This window comes from Cyprinodon tularosa, unplaced genomic scaffold, assembly GCF_016077235.1.
Source record: "Cyprinodon tularosa strain WSP-4 unplaced genomic scaffold, ASM1607723v1 ctg1373, whole genome shotgun sequence".
Classification (NCBI taxonomy): domain Eukaryota; kingdom Metazoa; phylum Chordata; class Actinopteri; order Cyprinodontiformes; family Cyprinodontidae; genus Cyprinodon; species Cyprinodon tularosa.
The window spans coordinates 1-26700 of NW_024038193.1; the positions used below are offsets into that span (position 1 = coordinate 1).

General features: G+C 37.8%; 1 protein-coding gene across 1 annotated transcript in view; it reads right to left on the bottom strand.

Moving 5' to 3' along the window:
• Nucleotides 1-1224: 1224 nt before the first annotated feature.
• Nucleotides 1225-26700, bottom strand: part of LOC119778721 (contactin-associated protein-like 4) — a gene marked incomplete at its 3' end in the record, with an annotated part of 133865 nt that continues 108389 nt past the window's right edge. Inside the window, exons 9-12 of the mRNA XM_038278069.1 lie at nt 12880-13029; nt 12630-12798; nt 6497-6603; nt 1225-1386 (exon numbers count right to left, since the gene is read on the bottom strand). Of these exons, the coding sequence (XP_038133997.1) occupies nt 1225-1386; nt 6497-6603; nt 12630-12798; nt 12880-13029 (588 nt within the window). The remainder of the gene's footprint in view (nt 1387-6496; nt 6604-12629; nt 12799-12879; nt 13030-26700) is intronic.

Here is a 26700-nt window from a genome sequence, read left to right on the forward strand (position 1 = left end):
ATATTTGATTAAACTATCTCCCTGGGTAGCAGTATTGAACTTCTAGAAAAAAGTCCTCAAGGACAGGGAAATAGGAAAAAAAGCACTTGAATTCTACACTGGATAAAGTATGATTCAGAATTCATACCATCTAATCTAGACAGTAGATTTAATTACTGTAGAAACCAAGGAATTGCTTCATTTTCAATAAAAACAAATAATAAAGGATTAATAACCTTACAACAATTTAGAAATTCCTTTAATCTATAAAACTTGTTTTCTTCAGATACCTTAAATTAAGAAAATATTATCACAATAACAATAAATGGACAACGAAAAGAGGCTTGAATCTGATAAAATTATTTATGGAAGAACAAAGGTAATGCCAACAGAAAACTTATCTTCAGGGTGTACACATCCTTGCAGCTGGAGAAAGCTCACTCCCCAACATATGTTACAAAAAGACGAGAGTTAATATAAAGATAACTGATTAGGACTGTTCAAAACCTGTAAAACACATTCATTTACTACAAGCTCGGGTCAAAGTAGAGTTTATATGGAAAAATATTCTAAGATTTATTTATTACTCCAGAGATCAAAGTTTCTAAGCTCAACAGACCTGATCTTAGTCACTGTTAGAGGATATGAGGGAATACATCTGCTGGACATTTTCACATTTTCTGTGAAAGTCCTAAAATGTAAACATTTTGGGAAAATATGATCAATGAAATCAGACCAATAATAGGTTTTATGTATCTCAGGAATTTAAGAACACATATAAAGAAACAAGACAGACACTTTATACAATCTCTGTTAACCATGACCAGGAAATAGCTCAGTAAAAAAACTCCATCTATTTCAGACAAAAAGATGGAAATAGATTGTAAAGGAGATATATTGTATGAAACGTCTGACCTTCTCTCTGTGATATGCTAATGCAAATGTGAGAGGAAGTGGAAACCTTGGAGATCTTATATGAGGGTAAAGTATAAAAAATGCTTGTCATGTCCTGTGCAGGTATCTCATTTTTTATATAGTAGAACTGATATCTTTTGAGCTAGCCATGACACAGAATTGAAGATGTCTGTGTGACTCTGAACCTTATGGACCCTGTCTGCTGTATTCACCGTTTTTTTTTTTTTTTTTTACTGGTTCCTTTTAAAATTCCATGAACAAAAATAAAGTTAAGAAAAGAAAGGGTTGAAAAGGACAAAAAATAAATGGAAGTCAACACATGGCGGTCACTATAGCAAGGGACGGATATATGTGTAAATGTGTGTGTCTTACCTGTCATGTTGCAGTAAACTAGCTGCGGTTTGATGGGTCCACTGCCATCCACATCGATGTAAAAATATCCTGATGTGTTTCCGTTGTGTTTGTACGCTTCACAGGACTGCTGATACACGGCTGGATGGAAAATAATGCTAACATTAACAGAAAACACACCTCCGAGAGCTGTTACAGGACTGGAGACCACTCTCTGTGGGTGTCAATGGTTAATGCTTCACATGGAAATATACAGAACTAACCAGTGTGCCCAAGTTCAGTTCATGAGAGCTAATATCCTGCAAGCTTTTAAAGCAGTTCCTCTCCAACACACACAAATAAAATGGCTAAATGGAAACATCGCCTTCCAGACATTCTGTTTTAGTGAGGGTTGGTAATGAGCGATTGTTTTCAGGTATCTTGGAGCAGAGATGCATCTAAAGGTTACAGGATAGTAGCTCTCGAGGACTGGAAAATGCTACTTCTGTTGCAATATTTTTATACATTAACTTACAAGAAGTAGTTTTGTTCATCAGATCAAATCTTAATGCAAAGAAAGACAATGTTGCTGGCTGAAAAAGCACAGGCTCCATAAACACAGAATGAAGGTAGTAGACCAGCACCTTCAGTAAAGCCTCCATAAGTCTACCCGCCTTTAGCTACTGTATATCTGCACGCTGCAGTCAAGCTCTTTATCTCCTTTATCTAGTTCCTATGCACAACTTATCTGAAACAAACATCCAGCAGACTGTAAAAGTACTGAAAGCCTGAGTTTTTTTAAGTCAGTGTTAACAACCTATTAATGTAGAGCTGCCTTTGTGATTGACTGTTTAAGTTAAACTTTTAACTGAGGTATTATTACAGAGTTTATAAAGGAATGAGTAACTCTAATTTAATGCTTTTTGATGCTTCTTTTTAATGCTCCTGCAAATTATTGTAATGCCATCAACAAGTACCAATGATTCTCATTTATATATATATATATATATATATATATATATATATATATATATATATATATATATATATATATATATATATATATATATATATATATATATATATATATATATAAACATGGCAAAATCCTTCTTCATCTTAACTGTCGACAGGCTGCAGCCATGTCCTGAATTCCACTTTTTCCAGCCACTTCTGCTAATATTTGTATTTTCTTATTCTCTAACTTTTTCTCCACCTCAAGCTCCTTTTCCAAACTGACGGCTTTATGATCAACTGGAAGCAGTTCCACGCAAGCATGTGGAATCAGTTATATCTGATATAATATATCTGACGAAACTGTTTTACTGAACTTTTTTTTATTAAAGCATTTTAAATGACACTATAATTACATTTAATACATTTTAATGCCAATTAATGCCTTAATTAAAAACAATTATTTAATGACTTTCAATAATTTTTTTATGAAACCCTGTACCAGTTTAAGGCCGTGATCCAATTGTGGAATTTACTTTGACACTCACTTTTATCATGTCTTTGTCTTTACTTGGTTAAATTTATGTAAGGCACTTTGAATTTACAAGTTAACTTGGCTTGCCTTAAAACTACAGAAAAAATACCTGCCATCATCTAAAACCCGTACTGCTGGTTGATTAAAAACACCTTCTCTTAACTATTGTGCCCCAAAAATATTAAGGAATTATTTGAATAGAACAGAATAAGGCCAATGAGGATTTTTCAGATAACTTATCCTCTAAAAAAAAAAAACTTGCTATAGAGACCTGATGTAGTCAGCATAAAGCTTATATATGTTGCTTTGAAACTAAAAGAAGGAAAGAAGCCTACCTTGTAGCTAATTCACTGCCTCCAAGTTATGTGTACAAAGTTTCAATTATCTCCTTTTAGATGAAATAGAAAACAACTTGTTGAATTTATCTTAAGGTTGATTTATTTCCAAATGACTTTTAGCTTAATCTGCAAAACAACTCCTCTGCCCAAGCTTTGTATTCGCAGTCAAGGGAACAATAAAGGTTATTTTACCACTATTATAGTTATTGGATCCCTTTTTAACAGCTTTATGTTGAGAACATAGCTGAGGTTATCCTAAATTATCTCTATTATTATGCTGCTATAAGCTTATGGTGCGTTTGACACCAAATGTGAATAACATGACCAGAGCAAATGATTTACATATCATCCCTATATAGGGCGGTGAGGAGCAAAGTCTTGAGGGATGTGATTCTAGCAATGTGAATTACATGATTAGTATAAACAGGGTTACGTGAGAGGAAGCAAAACTCATCATGGGTGCACGGTATATAAAGCTTTATTCATTCAAAATAAAACAAATAAAAAATTTATGTTGACATAGGATAAAGAAGGGAATGTTCTCAGGAGGTTTCTGGTGATTTTCTAAAAAGCTATTTTAATATAGCCATAAGCGGGGCTCTAAAATCATTCATCCACCTGTTGATGGAAGTACCATGGGAAGCGACCATGACCCAGCTTTATCTCCTGGGCTTCATTGGGAGAATCTTTGGAGGATGGTGGACGCTTGTTTGCCTTTTCATAGTTTATAAAACACCTTCACTTACTCGGTAAATGAGGTGAAACTAGCAAGCAGCATATAGAAGTTCCTTCTGTTTGAAGATGCAGTGAAGTGTTGGTCCCGTTGGACACATGAACGGTTGGCGAAATGTCAAGCGTGTTCCAGCACTCGCATGAAGAGAAAAATTCCCTAGAATCTCGTTCAGTGTGAATGACCATAAGGCTGCTGGAGAACATAGGGACCATCATTCTGTTTCATTCTATCTCTGTTCCCTAAATTCCACATTATTTGGTAATTCAACCCCAACCTTTATGCTCTTTCTGCTTTTTCTAATTGTTGTAGCTACATCTGATCAGGTGCCGTATATTTTTAATTGAACTTTATTGATCTCACAGTGGAGAAATTTTACCCCTGCATTTAACCCATCACCTTGGGTATCAATGGGCGCCCTGGGAGCAGTGTGGGGTTAAGAGTGCAGGCTGTGGGGAACGAACCGGGTACTTGCAACCTTCTCAGAGCACAACCACTCCTCCACTAGGCCAACACTCCCCCTATATGGCTTTCTATCCTTCCTGCAAGGGGTAGGCCTGAACCAGGATGCTACTGTCAACATCTTCAATTTTAGATGATGGAGTTGGGTCTGTTTTTCACAGTTTAGTGCTGTTTCTCTCCTAGACATATCTATGGACTCAGCTTTATCTGTGACTACCTTTACGTGCTCTTTTTCATTCTTTTTGACATGAAAACCGGCTCAGAACTCGTCTGCTTACCTGTCTTCCTAGAGGGAGACACCTATGAAGCTAGTTTATCGTTACCTTTTTTTTAAATAAACATATATTCATGCATCAGAGGTTCTATGTAGAGGTGAGTATTGGCATGAGTGTTTTGCGATTCGATACATGTCGCGATACTTGGGTCACGATACGATATTATCACGATATTGCAGTATCACTATATATTGCCATATTTTCCCCAGCTATCAAAATCAAATGATGTATATTTTCATCAGTAAATATTGATTAGGTATTATTATCCATGTTGTTTGGGGTTTTCTTCCACTGTGACTGCCTCAAATACAGATTTGGTGCTGCACGCACAGTTATAGGGCTCCACAGCGTTTTCTGCCAGAGTGGTGGTGCAGAGGTAGCCCATTTTCCCATCAATGTTTTATGTAACCATTTTTTTTTTTAAATCGATACTAAGAAGTGAAAGATCGATATTATATTGGGCAGCCGAATATCACGATATATCGCCAAAACGATTATTTCCCACACCCCTAGTTCTATGTATATTTTATGTTTCTGTCTCAGTCTTCTTGAGTGCCAAATTATCCTCTGCATAAGACCATTCACAGTGAGTTTGGTTCCACTGAAGGTTTCTTCCTGTTAAAAGCAAGTTTTTTGACACTGCTTCATGCACACTCTGTGTTATGGTAGCTGCAGAGTTAATATAGAGTCACAATATAAGAGTATTGTCGCTATAAGCTCATCCAGGAGGAACAAACCCTGCAAACGACTCAATGCAATCAGCTGGTTTTCCTTAGATAGAAAGCTTTTTTAACCAATTTGAATGCTTTGTTTGTACCGTGTCTAAAGTGCCTTGAGATGAAGTGTTGTGAATTGGCACTATAAATATGTGACAATGGCTGCAAGTTACTGACATATAGAGGTATGTATTTGTGTGGACCTCAGTTAAGATACCACAATGTCATTTTAATGAGGTTAAGTTCAGGAGTTTAGCTGGTTATCTGGTGCTGAATTACTCTCCTGTAATAGCTGACCCTATAATAATTGGACAAACAGAGGGGTTATTGTTTATCCAACTGACAGCAAGATGTCAAAGTCCTGTGGCCTCAAAACAAGCCAAAATCATCCCCTACCATTGCCAAGCTTGACAAGTGTTATGATGTGTCTATGTTGACATGTCATGTTTTTTATTCTATAAATAGTTCAGTGTTTTGACATTGGACATTCTCACTGAAGGCCAGGAGACACTGAGATGGAGCTTGTGCAGTTTCTGCAGCATCCCTGATCATCAATCTGACCTCAGGTTGAAATTACATGGAAATCTTTGAAACATTAGCTATTGACATGAATGTGTTCAACTCATTATTTTTCTGAGTGCTGAATGAGGATCTATTAATTAATCTAAATTACCGACTAGAATTGGATCAAATCTATTTGGTTTAAACATTTTTTAAAGGCAGCAACAACAGTAAAAATGTCCAGAATGTCTCCCTTATAGACGTGATCCAGGATTCCTATGAATGGTCATCAGCTGTCATTTTTAACTTGACAGTTTCCTAAACCATAACAACAGAAAAAAATTACTTAACAGATCAGTAATAATGATCAAAAATAGCTGCACTAGTAGAAAAAAGAGATACAGAAGATATAAAACAATACAAGGCTTAAACCCAGGTTTTACAAGTGCCTTAGATATTTAGGTCAAAATAGTCCTTCTTTGATTTAATGACCTTTTAAAATTTAGAAAGAGATCGTTTTGCGTTCTAATTGTAATAATGTACAATCAGTATAAGAAAGGAAGAACAGGATACCAAAATACTCACTTAAATCGAAGGTTTTTAAAATGTTTTCTTACTAAGAACATTGTAGAAATCTTACAAGGTGAAACTTGGTAAGTTTCCCATTTTAAGTTTTAGACTTCAATGATGCATGCATTCTGATCTTGTGAGCGTTTGCTGCTCAGTGAGTTTGAGTTAATATCTTTTGGCAGGTTACTCACAGCTGTGGCAGGTGGCTCCGCCGTAGCCGCTGTTGGAGCAGTTACAATGGAAGACGGACCATGTCTGACTGCAGAGGCCGCCATGTTCACAGCGACTGGGAGAACACCTGAAACGAGGAAAAGGTTCCTGGAGATTTTTAAATCTCTCATACTCTGCTGAGTTAAATCATTCAGATGTTATTCCCCATCCTTGGCATGGATGCCAAATTCAGCTTTTATTAAATAAAATTTTTATTGAGTGCATTTCAAAGATCTTATACATTCAACACATCCATTTCCGACATAGACTTAACAAAACCAAGTTAAATTCACAACCAGACCATGGATGAATTAGATGACAATTATATTCTTGGTAATCTTACCATTTTATCCTAACACACGTGCCTTCATGTGAGAAAGAAAGAACACTTCCTTTCCTCCTTATTCATATCTACAAGTGTCCCAAATTCAGCTTTTAATAATTCATTTCATAGTATTGAATGACACTATCAAAAAAAATATCATTAAATTGTGAAAACAACTGCTTTCGGAAGAAGTTGGGAAATATTGTGTTTTTCTGATGTAACGTCCAAAATACTTTTTGATTCAAGTTTATAAAAAATACATTCTTTAAGATTTCTTTCAACTTTCATATCAATGTTTCTGTGTAACAGCTCTCTCTTACACCGTCTTGCATAATTCTGGATCGGTGTTTTTTAAACGTCTTCTCGGCGAAATTGGCAGAGCTTACGTTTTATTCCCAGGAGCTGACCCAGCAAAAATATTGCACAAATCTTTAACAGGACTTTTTATTTGGGGAAAACAAAGTTTATTTCTGTTTCATAGTTTATTTATGGTCTGTCCACCACTGCCTACACTTTAAAAGCTCACTAACACTTCATCATCTTCCGCTTGATAACAGACTTGAACCTCAATGGCTCCTGGGTTTGTCAGGTTTGGTGGAACTTAGTTGATGACCCAAATGCAGAGATGAGGAGGTAGAGATGAGTTTTGCTGATTTAATGAAGGTTAAGAAAGGCAAATTCCAAGAACTAAAAATACAGAAAACCAAAAACCAAGAGGTGCCAGGGGAGAAAACACACAAGAGGAGCTAAGTAATGACGAGGAACCTGAAATGAATATCTGCAAAGGGAGAATTTATACGGGAGACAGAACAAAGATTGGGGTAATCAGCTGACAGGGAGCAGGTGTGGATGGAAGCAACTAGAAGACGGGGGAAAAGAGACTGGCACAAGAGGGCAGCACAAAAAAAACACTGCTTAAAAATAACTAGAAAACAACTACAATAACACAAAATGGAAAATAAAGCAATTACCAGGAAACACAGAGTTACAAATAAATATGTCAATGAAAACTCAAAGAGAAACTTTAACAGAACCAAAAAGTCCACAAAGGGAAGGATCACGACAGGGTGGTTCCTTAACATTCCTAATTTTCCTTTCTTCGAGGATGATAGTTTATACCAGATGTTGGGAGTTTGATAACCGGGAAAGAGCCTAAAAAATCTCTGACCTAAACATTGTTTATGTTATACTGTATGGCAGTTCCCAATCAGGAATCGTAGTCGAAAGAAAATCAAACATGTTTGAAATTCAGTCGTAAGGAGGTCATGAGTGCATCCTGCTATTGAAGCAGAGCTAGGAGCATCTGAGTTGATTTACCTCAACCTTGCCTATAACAAGGGAATTCTTCTTCTTTTCCAACTTTACTTAAAGGAATAGTACACCCAAAACATGATTAGCCTTCATTTTCTACTCACCCCCATGCTGAACAACACTCTGGAGTACTTTTTTGATATCTCAAATGCATCTGGAGATCTGGGAGGCTTCTTGCTGTCTGCTGACATTCAAATAATGGAGGTCTATGGTGCCCGAGACAGAAAGGTCCATAAAAGTCCACAAAAAACGTGTCAATATTCCTCCATACTGCTCGTCCAATGTATTCCAAGTGTCCTGAGTGGGTAGCGTCCATAATTTACTCGAAACAAAGTCATTTAGAATGTTTTTAGAGCATAAGCAGTAGTGTATAGGATTTCCTAAAAGCGCGTTCACGAGTCTACGGAAACCGCGGCAGACCAAACCAGACGAAAGTGCGCATTCAGCTCGGCAAAGAACTCATGCTCTTCCTCAACACTGAAGTCCTCAGACATTTTTCTTTCCTTGTTTCTTTCTTTGCACAGGTAAACAGCACATTTCTTCTTCTACGCTTGCATTATCGGCAGAGCAGACGCTGAATGCGCACTTTCATCTGGTTTGGTCTGCCGCGGTTTCTGTAGACTCGTGAACGCGCTTTTAGGAAATCCTATACACTACTGTTTATGCTCTAAAAACATTCTAAATGACTTCGTTTCGAGTAAATTATGGACGCTACCCACTCAGGACACTTGGAATACATTGGACGAGCAGTATGGAGGAATATTGACACGTTTTTTGTGGACTTTTATGGACCTTTCTGCCTCGAGCACCATAGACCTCCATTATTTGAATGTCAGCAGACAGCAAGAAGCCTCCCAGATCTCCAGATGCATTTGAGATATCAAAAAAGTACTCCAGAGTGTTGTTCAGCATGGGGGTGAGTAAAAAATGAAGGCTAATCATGTTTTGGGTGTACTATTCCTTTAAGGATAGATAGGTTCGACCAGCGCCTTCCCTCTATAGAGCTGATTCTGATGTTTGGTTTTGGACAGTGTAAGTACAATGTAAGAGCATATATCCTGACCTGTGAACTTTTAAATCCAGTTTCTTTGTACAGTTTGAGCTGTAGCTGACTACAACAATTAAAAATATCGTACAGTGAATGCCCACCCTTACATGAGTTTCTATGCACATGTTGTGCTTCCATTTTTTCTTTTAGGAGAGAAGAAGCTTTTTCCTTGTTACTATTTCAAATAAAGAATACTTGTTCTGTCTTTTTCCAATTCTTCTACCATAGACCTCAATAAGGAATATTTAAACTGAGGCTAACAAAGACTGAGATTGAGTTTTAGGATCTTTGAACTATTCTTTCGCTAATGAAACAGCAAAGATATAGTTAAGCTTTCCATTTTACACTAAAATAATTAAGATGAAATTTCTGAGGTGTATCAGTTTGCAAAATAATAAATAAAATCTACTGCTGAGGGAAAAAATAATGTTAATATTTTCTGTGCTGTATTGTTTTTTAAGACTTGACTCATTTTTTTCAAAGTACCAGAAAAAACTAAGAAGCATTTCTGTTTTTTGTTCACTTAGTTTTGACTGGACTGTAAGTGGTAAGGTACAAAAAGCAGGAGTTGTTTTGTAAGGATGTGATGTAGAGCTCCTGGGGGATTGCATTCAATTTGTGCTGTTAATGGACTGTTTGTCTAATAATACTCTTGCCTGTTGCAGCAACACTAACCCCATCCCACCCCTGCAGAAAATACAGTAATAACGTGCTGAGAAAAATACGCGCTACACTGAAGCTGTGTTGGTGAGTCCATTTTTTACCTGACATCCCTATAGGAAATATCCCAGTGGCTCATATGAAATCAGGAGGATAACACAGAAGAAACACGCTGAATTTTTATTTTTTTTATTTTGCTTTTACAGAAAAACAGATTTTTTTCTCTCTCTTTGTTCCAACTGAAAGGTCAGATCTATGGAGGAGCTGTAGTCTGATGAATTGTGATGCAAAAGCTGAGAGACATTTAATTAAAATCATTCAAGCAGTGTCTCCTTATCTGCCAAGGATTTGTGGATAGTTCAATACTAGTGTCTGTGTCCATGTTCACATTCTGTGCTTGTTTACGTGGAGGAGGACTGTGTGTTTGGGTTTTATGGGACTGTCTGGTTTCCTCTAAGACTCAGGAATTGAGTTTATAATTGCTGTAATTGTCTCATTAATCCTGCTGCTATTTGAGGTGATACCAAGACCCCCATTTTCTTCTTCAAATAGCTGGGGTCTTTTTACTCTCTCAGATTTAGGCTGTTCTAAACAGTCAGAGATGACATAGAGTTATCATTTTTATTTACTCATCCAGCAATTACTGTAGATAAAAAAGCAATATCTAGCAAATAGAAGCTGTAAAACCTTGTTATTTTATAGGATTTTTTCATTTCAGAATGGATCACATAACCACTAACGTTTGTCCAGTCACAATTATCTATGCATTGCACTGTATAAAACATTTAAAAAACGTTCCTTAAAACAACATTTTTTCGAAGCGCGACACTTTTGGCTGATTTTGATTGCTTTACCAAATCTAACTGTTGTATGGTACAATATTATTATTTCCACAGAAATATGAGAAATTGTCACTCAAAGTTCAAAATTCATTGGTCAAGATTAAAATCGTAATTTATAAATTTAGAAATTAACCAATGGGATACATTCCTGTGGAAGGAACAAAATGAGGAATAGGGAGAAATGAAGAAACTAAGGAATTAGCGAGATAACCAAGAAAAGAAGTTACATAATAAATTTGAGAAAGAAACAGACAGCTAGAAAAAAAAAAAAAAGAGTATAGGAACGAAAGATATAATAAAAAATGAGAAGAAACCTCGGAAAAGTTGCAAGAAAGGAATTACTAAAGGACAGAGTCAGAAACTAAGCAGGTAAATAAGAAGGGACGAAACTTAAGCTGCTTTCCCACTGAAGTTAGCAGGTTAACATGGCGTTTTCAAACACCGCTAACAATCAGCATTTGGCTCCTTTCCTATTTGGAAAAAAAGCTGGATCTGACCCCCGCTGGCAAGCTGCATTTTCCCTTTCCTACCGTGTGTCTGATGGCGCCATCACGCTAGCTTTGCATTGATGATATAATTTGTGCGATATGAATCAGGAAAGTAAACAATGAAGTATCCCTCCTTTGTAGTGCAATTGTTGGAAAAAGCATGCTTAACTGCCCTCTACAGTGAGAATGTGGTATATACAGTATGTATACAGCTGTGCTTCCAGTTTCTAACTGGATTTTAAGCAAAGAAATTACCAAAGGTACAAAGCTTTTACGTGTTGTTCAGTAGGGGTTAAATATTATGCTGTAATTTTGCTGCTAGATAAATAGATGCTTGGTAAATTGAGACAAAATAGATACTTTAGTCTATAAGCTGATTGGATTCCACTGAGACACTGATGGGGTTAGAACAGTTGTAAAGCTGTCAGCTAGATATGGAGTTATGGCCGGGCATACACTGTATGATATTTTTAATCGTCGGACACAGATACAGCTCCAACTGTACGATGAAATCGCAGGCTTTGAAACAATGCATGTTCTCCCACTGTGCTTTGATGCGATCTACCTGCTCACACTGCAAGTCCAAAAACCACACGTCAGACTCGACGCCGAGAGATGGTGCTGCGTGGGACTCGCCAGTCTGGAAGAAGAACTTCCTTGTTTGCACATACACAATGCACGAGCTTCTGGTAAATCAGCCCGCAGCTCTGCTTCAACAGCAGGATTTGCTCAACAACACATTATGAGAGCCGAATGATTTTAAAACATGTTTGATTTTCTCCCAACTTACGACTCCGGATTGGGAGGTGGTCACAAGAGGCTGAACGCCCCTCATTACCCCTGAATACTACACAACGCATGATGAGGCTGAAACTCGGTCCGATCAAAAAAATTCTTGCACGACTGGAGCATCAGCCTGAAAAGTGCAAAAAAGCAGTTTTGGGGCATTTCTGAATTTTGTTTGCTTTCCGATTCCACTGCTTATACTTTTAACTGTGTTTGTAGTAGTTTATTAACATGTACTTCTATGGATGTGTTTAAGTTTTACTATGTTTATATTTTGGTATGATTATATGGTATGTACAGCAAAGGAGATTAAACAGTTAAATTCCTCTCCTGGAACTGGAGTCAATGGTTCGGTTGGAATAACTTTAGAGATGACTGAAGTTGACGCGTGTCAAACGGAGGTGGAAAGTGATATTTTCAAAATAAAAGTTTTCCTACGTAAGATACTTTGCAAATAGATGTTAAAAAGAGAACCTCTACTGACCAATAAAGTCACTAAACCACATGGAATGCAAAGAACAGCCGCATGTGGCTGGGAAAAGGCGAATAACTGTGCTGAAATTATAGCCAGTTCTTCTGAATTTCTAGAATTGGCTGCATGTTGATGAAAAAATAAGGAATAAAACAGCAAATATGTGTTTCTTATTGACAGACCTGTCAATGATTCCACACATGTCAATCTGCAGGTTGCTGTAATTTCCCAGGTGCTTCTGTTGCACTGCGATCAGGTCCATAATTCTGTTGTCCAGACTGAATAAACGCATGCAGCCCTGGAATGCTGTAACGGGGTTTCTGCATCCATGAATGTCTCCAGAAGGACATCCTGAGGAGAAGACAGGTTTTACTTTTTAATGTAATCCTTTGTAAGTTTAAACTGCTGGTTAGCTTGCGATTCTGCTCTTACCACCAAAGAAGAGGTGACTTTCTACTGTGAGAGGAAATGACAGGCTAGCTTGAGCACTGCCTCCTTCATCTTTATCCACAGAGACAGTCAGACGGCTTTGTTTGGAGTTCAGCTCCACTGAATGCCATTGGCCGTCACTGAGTGCAGAACCTTAAAGACAAGTTGCCATTACAAAAAAAAAACCCAAAAAAAAAACATTCTGCATCCTATTTCAAAATTATGCAGTAAAGTAATATTGAACAATTCCGTATGAGGCATCAAGACCATCAAAGAATCATCTTGTCTTTCTTACAATTAAAAAAACATTTGAAGAAACACGCATGCATATTGAGTCGAGGAACAGCAGGTATCCTGTGTGATTGACTTGCAGAGCTTTGTCAGCCTCTAGTATCTGTTTGTTCTTAGAAGCACATCAATATCAATAAGTCCTTTCCCGTTCTTTTTCCCGGTGTGCTCAACAACATAATTTTGACATCTTGGGGTATTGGACACAAGGTCTCATTTTACAGAACAAACTACATGTCTAGTCTAATATTTATTCGTGAAGGTAATGCCATCACCAATAGGCTAAAATTATATACCAATCCTTTGCAATCATCATTGATTTTCAGTAAATATAAATAAGAATACCTTTGCAGATATTTGGGCCTGAAGCTGCTCAGTAAGAACTTACTTAAAGCACTTTATTAGTAGTGGCTCTCAGAGGTTTTTTTCATTATAGGATTAGTATCGTATTGTAAAAGATACAGGGTACATGCTTGTTTATATTTGGACATGTTAAGAATATTTTTATTGATGTTTATGTTAGAGTTTAACAGATCCATACATCCTCAAGAAAAATAAGCCAAGAGAAAGTTGCCATTTTATTCTTAATTTTTAATATAAAATAATAAAAGTAAAATTAATTACAATTAAAAGGAACTAATATCAATAACTTAACTTATATCATATAGTGTAACTAAAGTTGACAACTGACAGTTTAAGCTTTTCTTTCTGCTTATTTCTTACACTTTACCAAAGTTTTTGCTTCCAACTTCAGCTTATTTCAGTATTAATTTTCTGTCTATATTTTTTACATTACTTTTATACACTTAAATCAAGTGGCAGTCTGCGGGAGTGGGGCTTGAATTCAGAACCTCTAGGAGCCAAGCGCAATGCCCCTAACCACTAGGTCGCCACTCCCCTAATATCACCTGCAGGTGGCAGTAATGCAAAAGATAAAGCTTTAACTGATAAAAACCAACATCTGAAAAAATAGAAAAGTGTTAGGGCACCCATAGACACCAGCAGAGACATAATATAAGAGTAGACCCCGCATTGACTGCTTTCGCCCAGGGGCGCTGACGTGATCGGGTGGCGCTATCTTGGGACGGTCGACAGCTCAGCTCAGTGTAATGTGTTGAGCAGGCACAGAATCAATTTTGATCAACTTTAACTTGCTGAATATTGAACTACTTTTTTTATGAAAACAAATATTTCAGTACATTTGAATGATAGAATATTTTTATTACTATATGCAAACATATTTATACAGGTATACACTAATATATATACACATCTCTTGCTCTCTCGTGTGCATGTGTGAGCATCTACTGCATGTGTGGAGTGGAAGGAGAAGCCAGTGTGAGGTTTTCCAAAGGTTTGAACTTCACTTTTTGCAGTGGTGTTTCATTTGTTTTATAATTTTTTAGGGCTGCAACAACGAATCGATAAAATCTATAAAAATCGACTTTTAAAAGCGTTGGCAATGAATTTAATCATCGATTAGTTGTGTCGCGCGATTATAGCGGCATCCGCCGCCGTCGTCATCACATCCACTTGACTGAAACGGGGGAAGAAAAAAAAATATGGCGGAGCGAGTCAGCGCCGCAGTTGCAGTGCTGCCAACTCAGCGACTTTTCAGACCCCTCCAGCGACTATTTTTCAAAAAAGCGACTAGCGACAAATCTAGCGACTTTTTACGGTGTCACTGGCGGCTTTTGGAGACTCTTACGTGAAAGCATGTATCGTTCCTCCCCCATCCCAACCCCGTTCTCCCTCTCCCACAGGAATCCCTCTCAGCGCGGCAGTCAGAGCCGCAGGATTTTAGTGAGGAGTTTATCCTCAGCGTCCAGACTGCAAATGAAGCGTGCATGCCCCGGGATTGACGGCGCAAATTGATCACAATAATTAAAATAGCCTGCGCATTGTAAAGTGAAAAAAGTCGTAACATGCAACTTTTGTAAAAACAAATGAACATGGCACGGAAGCACCACTGTTATGACGCAGCACCTGAAAAGAAAACACGTTGGAGCCTTCAATGGCAGTGAAGAGAGCTGATCAGCAGGATGAGTAACCATGTTTGTTTGGTTTTAAAGAGGGGAAACGTAACGTTAGTTTCTCAGGTAGCTCATCTGATGCTTTCCTTACTTTGTTAGTAGGTTACAGACAGTGATAAGGTTGGCTACTTATTTTACTTTTAATTTCATTTGAATTAGCTTAAGCAGCGTTTATACTTTCTTTATAAATAAATGAATTTGCAAATTATGAGGGCAAGGCTTTTAAAGTTTAAATCTTATAGCAAAGATAAAGTAAAGAAGATCCTGCAATTTATGGAAGTAAAGCAGAATAAAATCCAGCAAGATCAGTAATATGTCAATTAATTATCTGCCACATTCCCATGTAAATATCTGTCTTTGGAGGATGTGTTTTTTAGCACCCCTAGTTCTCTCATTTTTATTCCAAATACAATTTATAATTTGAATCACAGGGCTATTTTTATCTCTATGGTTAAGTATTTTCTCAAGTAGCAACTTTAACTGCTATACTTTCCTGTCTTAAAAGGCAGAACTCTTCTAGTCTAAAAAAACTCATTTGTTGAAATGGGGGGACCTATTGTTTGAGCCCCTTAGGGGTTTCTGCACTTTATGAAACAAAGTACCCTATATTTTGTGGATGTACAGCTACATTTCTCATGTAAGTTTGCGTAGTTTTAACACAAACATTTATTTTTCATATTGCACCAGTACAGTTAATGAGCAACCTGTACTTGTGTGCTTCTTTGTTCTGTCTAAAATTTTTATTTTGGAATAAAGAGGTTAATATAAAAAATATTTTTTGTCCGATTCATCGATTAATTGAAAAAATAATCGGCCGATTCATCGATTTTTAAAATAATCGTTAGTTGCAGCCCTATTATTTTTACTGGTGCTTTAAGTAGTGTCTTTTCCCTTTCATGTAGACACGGTATGACATTTTTTTTTAATCTACATAAAAAAAAACAAATAATAACAAATGGTACCGACGTCAACAGCGATTGTTGGGCACCCCTGCGTATATACAATTTCAAATAGGAAAACTATCCATCCATTCAGTTTATTTATATAGCGCCAATTCACAACACATGTCATCTCAAGGAACTTTTCAGTTCTCCCAATCATCCAGTCAAATTGATTCAAAGTTTTCTATCTAAGGAAAACCAGTCAATTGCATTGACTGATTGACTGGAATGCAATCCCTCACGCTAAGCATGCTTGCAGCGACAGTGGAGAGGAAAAACTCCCTTTAACAGGAAGAAACTTCCAACAGAACCAGGCTCAGTGTAAGCGGCCATCTGCCGAGGCCGACTGTGGTTCAAGGAGACAGAAGCAGAGATACAAAAAGCAAGTGCAAAAGGCGGCCTCTTCCAGGAAAAACACAGCCAGACAGACGAGCTCCGAGCCAACTCCCATGTCAAAGCATGAAGAGAGCACATCCAGTTAGTCACAGTCAGAGAAACAGGACTACACTGGAAAACAGGTCGATCTCCAACATCTAGAAACAAAGGTGTTGATGGAAGCAGCACAGCTGATATTTCTCTCCAGGATGGAGTCACAACCAAACAGGAACAGACAAGGCAAAGCTACTATGAGAAAAAGCAGAGAGAACATAACGTTAGAGACTGAACTAACAGATTCTGCAGAGTGGGAGAATAGAGATAGAATGAAGCAGAATCATGAAATGGGGGTCCCCATGTCCTCCAGAAGTCTAAGCCTATAGCAGCATAACTATAGAGATAGCTCATGATAACCTGAGCCACTCTAACTATAAGCTTTTTCAAAAAGGAAAGTTTTAAGCCTAGCCTTAAAAGTAGACAGGGTGTCTGCCTCACGGACTAAAACTGGTAGTTGATTTCACAGGAAAGGAGCCTGATAACTAAATGATCTGCCTCCTATTCTACTTTTAGAAATTCTAGGAACCACTAGTAAACCTGCAGATTGAGAGCAAAGTGCTCTGTTACAATCGGATCTCTGATATAAGTCGGAGTTTGGCCATTTAAGGCTGTATATGCGAGAAGGAGGATTTTAAATTCTATTCTGGATTTAACAGGAAGCCAATGAAGGGAAGCCAGGATAGGAGAGATATGATCTCTCTTTTTAATTTTCATCAGAACTCTGGCTGCAGCATTTTGGATCAGCTTTTAACTACACTTTGTGGAATTCCTGATGATAAAGAATTACAATAATCCAGCCTTATAGTAACAAATGCATGCATTAGTTTCTCAGCATCACCTCTGGACAGGAGATTTCTCATTTTTGCAATATTCCGCAGATGAAAGAAGGAAATTCTAGAAACCTCTTTGATATGGGATTTAAATGACAGGTCCTGATCAAAAACATCACCAAGATTTTTTACCTTTTATCTGAAATCAGTTTAAACCCATCCAAATGAAGTGACTGACTAATCAGCTTCTTTTTCAAAGACTCTGGTCCAAAGACTATAACTTCTGTTTTGTCTGCATTCAGAGGGAGAAAGTTAAGAGTCATCCAGGTTATTATGTCTTCAAGACATGCCTGTAAGCTATGTAATGGGTTAGCTTCAGCTGGATTTATAGACAGATATAGCTGGGTATCATCAGCATTACAATTAATCCCATGCTGTCTAATAACTCTGCCAATTGGGAGCATATATTAAGTAAAGAGAATTGGTCCTAGCACGGATCCCTGTGGTTCTCCACAGGTAACCTTTGAGCATGAAGATTTGTCATTAACATGAACAAACTGAAATCAATCAGATAGATAAGATTTAAACCAGTCTAGTGCTGTACCTTTAAATCCAACAAAATATTCAAGTCTTTCTAAAAGAATATTATGATCAACTGCATCAAATGCAGCACTGAGATCCAACAGGACAAGCACAGATACAAGTCCATTATCTGAGGCCATGAAAATATCATTGGCAACCTTCCCCAGAGCTGTTTCAGTGCTATGATGAGCTCTAAAGCCAGACTGTAAACAACCATACCAAACATCGCGGGCTAACAACCGAGGAAATAAGTATTAGAAGTAAATATTTGCAAGATGCTAAGCATTAGCTATGACCAGCTAACCTTTCTGATGTCATCAACCGGATGTTATGGGCAATTTTCTCATCATGGAATATTTTTATTACTAATATGCTGGATTACTTTTAATCTGTGGAGCCTTATGGACAAATGGAGTATAAACAATTCAAGATTGGATTTATAAAACAGCTTCTGGATGCCTTCAAAGGTATGTAATTTTGGCTGCTTTGTTTGTTTACATTTTGTTATGCTACTATATCTGTGTAAATTTTTCCTTTTGTGATCGCTGTGTCCATATAATGAACTTAATGGTTGAATTGTGGAGAATCTAAGCTTTCCATTGATGTCTAACATGTCTATATTGGTAAAAAATGTACCCATGGAATTTTTTGCATTCTGAGTTATTACCCCACTTAACATCTACCAGGTCGCCAGCGAGGTTAAAGAGACTATTCAATAAATGGTAAATGGTAATAGGCATGCACTTATATAGCACCTTTTTTCAAGTCAGGAGACTTGACCAAAGCCCTTTACACTACATTCATTCACCCATTCACGCACACACTCACACACTGATGGTGGCAAGCTACATTGTAGCCACAGCTGCCCTGGGGCTCACTGACAGACCACCAAACCACATTTGTTGTTATTTGTTCTTTTTTTTTTTTCTCAAATGACGTCCAGAGAGTTAAGGCAGGTTCAGGGTTCCATGAGTCCAACAGAGAGTTAAGACAGAACGTTCGGATGGGAACAAGCAAGTTCTTTAGATGAGAGACAGAACAAGGCATGGTACCAGGAAACCTACGGCACTTTAAAACTCGTTCTCTCCACTGAGCCAAGAACAGGAATAGGGCATGCTCAGTGGATAAGAGACCAGACATGATCAGGAACACTACGATGACATTAAAAAACCTCTCTCTTCACTGACGTCGACAACCAGGACATAAACAAAAACATGAGCTATGAACTCAAAGTCAAACTAGAAACAAAGACATCTCAACAACAACGTCAATGATCTGGCCCCCGATAGCTGTGCTGAGCCGTATAGGAAGCAGCAGGAGCAGGTGGATAATATGAGACGTAATTGGTAACCGGGCAGAGATAGGCAGTGGAGTGAAATGAGCAACCAGGTCAGCTATCAGGGTAGTGATAATGACATGTCTAGAAATGAATTTGCAATGAGGTTTTAAAACCCTGTGGGCGAGCCAGAGCCCCTGGAGAGAACCCACAGATGCACAATCATAGCACGCCAACATCACAAAGAAACACAGCAGGTGAGCTTTGAACCCTGCAGTGCAGTGATGCGGCAGTGTTAATAACTATGCACAAGCATTTTTAAAGAATAAACTAGTGTGATTTATTCACACATATCCCAACAAAGTGGGCTTATACACACAAAATCCCCCATCCCCCAATCATTCGTCATTAAATATAATCTTGTAATATCTTAACACTTCTTTTGCACTCAACTTCCCTTCCAAAATCTCTACAGATTGTTCCTCAAGGGTTGATTCTTCTTTAGGGGCTGTCCTCATCTCTGGGTCAGAGGAGGTTTTACATTCAAGTTCGGCTGTCCTCATCTCTGGGTCAGGGGAGGTTTCACATTCAAGTTTGGGCAGCTCTGAAACCTCTTCATTCTGTGGCTCATTGTCTTGTTTGTCTCGTGAGTCGGTTTGCTCGTTTGTCATACCTGCCGTTGACTGTAAGCAGTCGATGAACGTCTGGTCTTTTCTAAAATAGGGTTCAAAATAATCCACATCTTTCTTCATGTCCTTGAGTTTCTTCATGATAGAAGTTATTTGTTTTTCAATCTTGCATTGCTTTGTTTTTCCCAAATGGGCGAACCCTGTAGACATCCAAGTTTTCAAGTTTTGATTTTTTTCCTGAATCTTTTTTATCAAACGCTCTTCAGTTTTCTCCAACTCCACAAGCAATTCTCGAGTCTCTCTGTAACTTTTATCCATTTCAGTTTGAAATGACAGTTTTTTTGTCAAGTTCTCAGCAATTTCCATCAAGCTGTTGTTGTTTTTCTTTAAGATTGCCTCCTGCTGTTTTGCCATTTCAAACTGAAGCATCATAAAATTCATGTCGGATAATTGTTCTTCCGCTGTTTTTGCCTGATGCATAAGTTCAGCATTTTTCCGACGTAAAGCTTCTACCTTCTCATCTTCCAGATGTTGTTTCCTCTGGAATGCCGCCTGGGCTTTGAGCTCCTGTTTAAGATCCTGGACTCTTTTTTCCAACTGTTTGCTCAACTTTACCTCAGTTTTAATGCAGTTTTTCACATTGGAAGTAGAGTTTATTTCAGGAAATTCCCTTTCAAGTTGCTCGTTGAGTCCACAGAGGTGTTGGACGTTTCTCTTATTGATCTCACGCAATGCTTTAAGGTGATCAATATTAACGTACTTTTCCCGGAAAGGCATTTTGTGATTATCGCAGTTTAAATCCAAAAGAGCTTTGAGGAGCAATGTTAGACTGCTTACCGCTGGGAGTCTCAGCTGAAATGCTATCGCAAGTCACCCAGTGAAATCAACTGCCTTTGGCTCCGCCCACATTCCATGATGTCAGTGATGATGTCACAAGGCTGTGATCCAGCAGGGTTCTTTGGCTTGTCACTATGGGATTCCGTTTATAAAGTTAAGAAGTCAAAAATTAGGAGCAAAGTTTCTGGTTATTTAGCGGGGGTGGGGGGTGGGTGGGGGGGGTTTAGGGGTTCCTGTATAGACGCACCAAGGTACTGTGTGAGTGTATCTTTTTTTTTTTTCTCTCTCTCTCTCTTTCTCTTTCTCTATCTCTCTCTCTCTTTCTCTTTCTCTATCTCTCTCTCTCCCCATCACTCTTTTTGTTTTGTTTTTCCTTTATCTCTCTCTGTTCCACTTTCTATCATTGCCTCTTTCAGTTTCCTTTTGTCAAGCCCAGCGATATGATGTAAAATGTTGCTATAAAAATGTGTAATTAAATAAATAAAATTAATTAATAAAATAATAAATAGGTTCTCAAGGGGAACCCCCAAGCTCCCCTTGGCAAAGCAAAATCTGTTCAACACAATAAAGCAACCAGACTACCATTCTGCTTACTATGATGCTAGACAGGACACAAAAAAAAAAAAAAAAAAAAAAAAAGAAGTCAAAAATTAGGAGCAAAGTTTCTGGTTATTTAGCGTGTTTTAAGAGAAAAATAAGGGGTTTATTTTTTTTTTCCCCAAGTCATTTTTTCACTATGTCATTCATTCATTTATAAAAAGCCTACTTTACAAATTAAATATTTAGTTTGCAAATTAAATAGTTAGTATGTTAGATAAACATTTCATTCCCAGCGAAATATTTAATTTTTCAAATAGATATTTATCTTCATAATAAATATTTTGTTTGCAAATAAAATATTTAGTTTGTTAAATATTTAGCTTCAATCTAAATATATAATTTTAAAATAAATATTTAGTTTTTAAATAAATATTTAGCTCCAAACCAAATATATAGTTAGCTTAAACTAATATTTAGTTTTTTTAAATAAACATTTAGCTCCAAATTAAATATTTATTTAACAAGCTAAATATTGAGCTAGCACCTAGCTAGCTCAATATTTAGCTAGCCTTTTTGGAATTATGTTTTTTTTTTTTCTTTTTAATTATTAACTTGGGATTTTCTTTGCCATAGGAGTGGTATAGAGACTCACAGGCTTTTACTTTGGTAGTCACTTCCAGGTTGCAGCAAGTGAATTTGCAAATTTACTAAATATTTAGCTACCACCGAGCTAGCTAAATATTTAGCTATATTTAGCTAAATTTAGCACACACAATACTGAGCCTCATTTAGACCCATATTGACCCAAACATTACATAAAAGTTGGATCAGCCTGTAGTGTCTTTTCCAATTTAATTGGGCGTGTCACTCCAAATCAAAGCTTCTACTGGTTAAAACATTTGATTTCCATTGCTAATTTTAGTGTGATTTTGTGGCCAGCATATTCCACTTTGTACAAAATAAAAAATGTTTAATTCAATATTGAATAAATTATTCAGTGACATTATTTCTTCAATTCAGATCTAGGATGTGCTATTTGAATGTTTGCTTTATTTTTTGAGCAGTGTGTAATGTAATTATGCTGAGGCAACTTGAGAGATTAGATCACAATATATCATAAGATCCAGATGGACCGACCTTAACCATTAAACCTAACTCTAGCAACCGTTGTTCCTAGTCTGTATTATACAGAAGTCATAAATGCTGGGCCGCTGACTGGACCGGGCCGGGCCCCAGCGACCAGACGGTTCAGTCGGGTTCCGCCACTTTGTCCCCCGCTGGCTGTCTGTTTTGACTACGTGCTGCACTGTAGTCCACCAAAATCCCGGACGATTTTCAAATTCCCAATGGACATTTATTTAGGTATGAAAGTAGGACATGGTCACCCTACCGTATCAACAATTTGATGTTTCAGTGAGTGAGTGCTTGTTGCTCTGAGGCGTCTTTGCTCAGCAGCTTCGCTCGTTGTAAACCAACCAATCAGCGCAGAGCTTATCTAAATATTCATGAGCATACCATAAAAAGAGGAAAACCTGTCATTTCATTCTAGGGCTTTTAACTAGGCTTGCATTTGGGCTCATAGAACAGCAAATATGCTATTTATAGCTCAACCAATGTTACACACCCTATTCAGAGACCTTAGGGACCAGCACCAAATACCCTATATAATCACCCTTTTAAAGATGACCCTGCAGATTCTGAGTATCTTTGGCTCAACCTGCTGCTGTGAAGCAGGATTCCCCCCAATGAACAGAATCTAAAATAAATATGGATCCAGGCCGAAAATGAGCGACTTGATATGTGCTTTAGAATGGCTTTGTCTCCATTCAAACCCAGGTTTAAAGCCTTGCAGGGCAGCATAAAGCCCACTGCTCTCATTAAACCATAAAAAGGAGAAGAAAAAAAAAAGGTCAGTTCAGGTGTTTTATAAAATACGTGAATCAGGAAATTTTCTATTTAGTAAACTGAACAATTGTTGTTCTCTACTTCAAAAAACTTTAGATTTTAAAATGGAAATATTTTTTTACTTAATAATTGGATGCATAAAAACTAGTGCTGTGCCGATGTCACTGTTTGGCCCCGATACCTGGCTTTGAAGTATGAACCAATACCGTTACCATACCGATGCCATCTGTTTGAAATTGATGTGTGTGTATATATAAAGAACTGCATACTGCTTGGATGTAAAATAATTGCCATCATTGCTTTGTCAAGCTGCTGCCTACCTTTGTGAGGCAGGAAAAATACAAATACAAAGTTAATCCAGTAGAACCTTTTATTGTCTACCTGGAATGGGTGACAATAGTTGAATAAACTTTTGGCTCTCAAAATGGTACAGGTACCCTATTTGTTGGTACTCGCTGATACCGATACCACCTTTTTAGTGCTGGATCAGGGCCCCCGATACTGGTATCGGTATGGATGCACCACTAATAAAAACCTGATTTTTATTTCAGTGTTAAATTTGGTTTAAAGTAACAGATTATAATTAAAAATGTCTTTGGATCTTTACTGGTTGATGATTTTCTTTAATCGGAACCCGCTGATTTATCATTGGTTACCCCTGGCCTACATGGTATTAACTAGTGTGAATATTGTCTGTTGATATATGCTTGATGATGAGGATAAGCTTTAAAGATAAAAACTGTAACACACTTTTAGAAATTTTTTTAAACAGACCCCCTTTTATGTCATGAGTAAAAATACATTATTAGAATGAAAACTAAATATATCTTCAGCCACTAACACATATAGTAGAGAGCTGCATCCTAAATCTCTTATCTACTAACAGCTTATCTGCTAACAGCGGATGTTCTTCTTCCATCTCTGCTTTGCCTCTCTCTGATATTGACAGAAATATGTAGAAATATCAGATCCTCCGCTGTCTAAATTGTCAGGTACTGTAGAAGCAGTCAGTTTATGTGCAGATGTATCCTTTCCATGTCACAAGAGTGCAACACAATAGCTAATTAGTAGTCGGAAATTGCTTTACGTATCTCTCAAAAATGACTTATCTCAGTGGTGTGACATTTATTTTAACAGCATTTTATCAATGTTATTTTTACACACAGCTATATTCATTTGTAATGAGAAAAATGTGTCACAAGCACTTTAAGCAGTGTTAAGTCTCTTCTGGAATTCATAAAGGGGGAAAAACAAAATGGGGATATCCAGGTTGCTGGGGGGATAAATGTATTATTCACCCTGTTAGGAAAAAAACAGGCAGCATATTTAGAGTTGAAGTATTAATTAGAATTTCATGCTTCAGAGCCTTAATGTGATCAGCTAAAAATTATCAATTAGAAAACACACCAATAATTCAAAAGTCCTGACTTTATACATCAATCTATATAAAAAGTTCCTCAAGTGCACAAGAATAATGAAACTGATGATGAATGTGCAGAAACTTTTAATCATCTTTCTGGCTTTCACGTTGAAAAGATGTTTTCTAAATTAGTCTTGGTCTTTTCAAACGCAAGGAGATCATGGGGACATTTCGATGGCTGTGGTCCAATGCGAATAAGATGCTAATGTGGCCTCAAAATGTTTCAAACAGACATTCATTTACTGAATAACTGAACACATATATTACTGAATTTCCCTTTTGGATTAATAAAGTATGGATTTAATTTTCAATCAATTTAATAAACTTAATATCTTTAGTTGAAAGTAGGTAATATCTCTTAAACACTGCACAATAATCAGTGAGAGTTAAAAGTATGTCTTTGGGTGGTGGCTGCTGCTCTCTGAAAAAGGGGATGCTCAGTGGTGTTAATTAATTTCAAAATGTCACTTATTACATTAAGAAATAAAACACATTACTACAGCAGGTGAAAAAAGCTGTTGTGACACGTTCTGAAATAATAAAGGAACCACGGCAAGAGTATTGATCAAAACGACTGTTCTAGCAGAATGATGACTATTACGTCTCAACTCATGAAGAAAACCTCCTCGCTTTCTGGGCACAGACTGTCAGTCAAAAATTCTTAAGTATGAGCATGGAGCATCCAGTTTCACAGCCCGCCCCTGCTCCATAGGGTTTGGTCATCATGACGTAAGCACTTTGCGTCGCCGCCACCTTGAATGCCTCTTTTACCACTGCTCATACTACTGCCTATGACTACTGCGTACTGTACTCCTTCTCAGCCGTGTTTTAATTTGATTAATTTCACCTTAACTTGATTTCAACCATGGTAAACTGTTGCTGTATTGTGGGTAGTAACAGCTCAACACGTGATCGCCATGGGAAAAACATAGAAAATGAGTTAAATTTCCACCGCTTTCCTGCCTGGAGGCGTAACCATGGAGACCAAGTGTCAGAGATAAAGAGTCGTCGGCTAGCTTGGATACCGGCTGTAAGACGACCGAACATAACTTTCCACAGTATCCCGATGTCAATGAGAGTGTGTTCCCTGCATTTTCATTCTGGTAAGTTAAAGATGCACGGTTTTATTTTATAGCCTACTTTGTTTCTTTCCTTCAAAGTTGGGACCTTTTACGGGAAAATAATAAAAATGGCAGCGGGAAAAGGCTCAAATACATGAGAAACCCGGAGGGTTTGGGGAGGGTTGGCAGCTAACGTTACTAACTACACCTTTGAAACACATAGCAGCTAGTTAAAAGTACATTACTTGCATGAGTGGTTGTTAGCATTAGCGGTTAGCAGTTGCTAAACTAGCAGGTTCCAGAGCCCGTCTGAGCACAGCTTACCTTCGTACGGATTACTGTGTTCCCACTGTTTGCTGGCTTTATGATGTGCAGCTCCTGAACCCATCCATTCATGAACTGCACATGAGACTCCAAGGACTTGTAGCTTCGGAACTGTTTTGAAGTATAGGCGCTTACTCATCGGTGCTCCACTCATTGTTTGGAACTTCATATGGATCCAAATTTTTAATAATGCTGATTTTGTCAACATACCGGTCCGTGGCTTCTCTATTTAATGTGTCCTGGTAAATTCCAGATCCTTTTCGGGATTTTAACATCTTTTTTTTCTCTCACAACGTTGTGTCGGAGCTGTGCTTTCGGAGCGATGCTACCAGAGCTACGGTATAAGAGCTATGCTATCGGAGCTATGCTATCAGAGCATAGCATTCAACATGGCCGCCACGTCCCACAATGCAACGCGGATCCCGAGTCCTATAGACCCGGCCTACCTGGACTGGGTCCTTCGGAGGCATGAAAATAAGGCGGGTAGAAGAGTTTGGCTATAAAGACAAACACGTCCAGCCTTCTCCGGTTGTCACCACTCAACACTTAGCTTAAGCTCTGTTGCCTAGCAACTGTGACAGTTGACTTACAAGCAGGCAAAGAATTGATGCCGAACTTCTTCATCATCTACCTGCTTAGCATGTTTTCGTACCATGTCATTACAGCTGATTGTTGCCGATGAAGCGCTTTCAGAGGGTGTTGGCTGATCAGCAGAGCTTTACTGTAGGCAGTGAAATTAAAAACGCTTGGAGCAGCTCCAGGATTTAACCAGCTGTCCAATGCAAT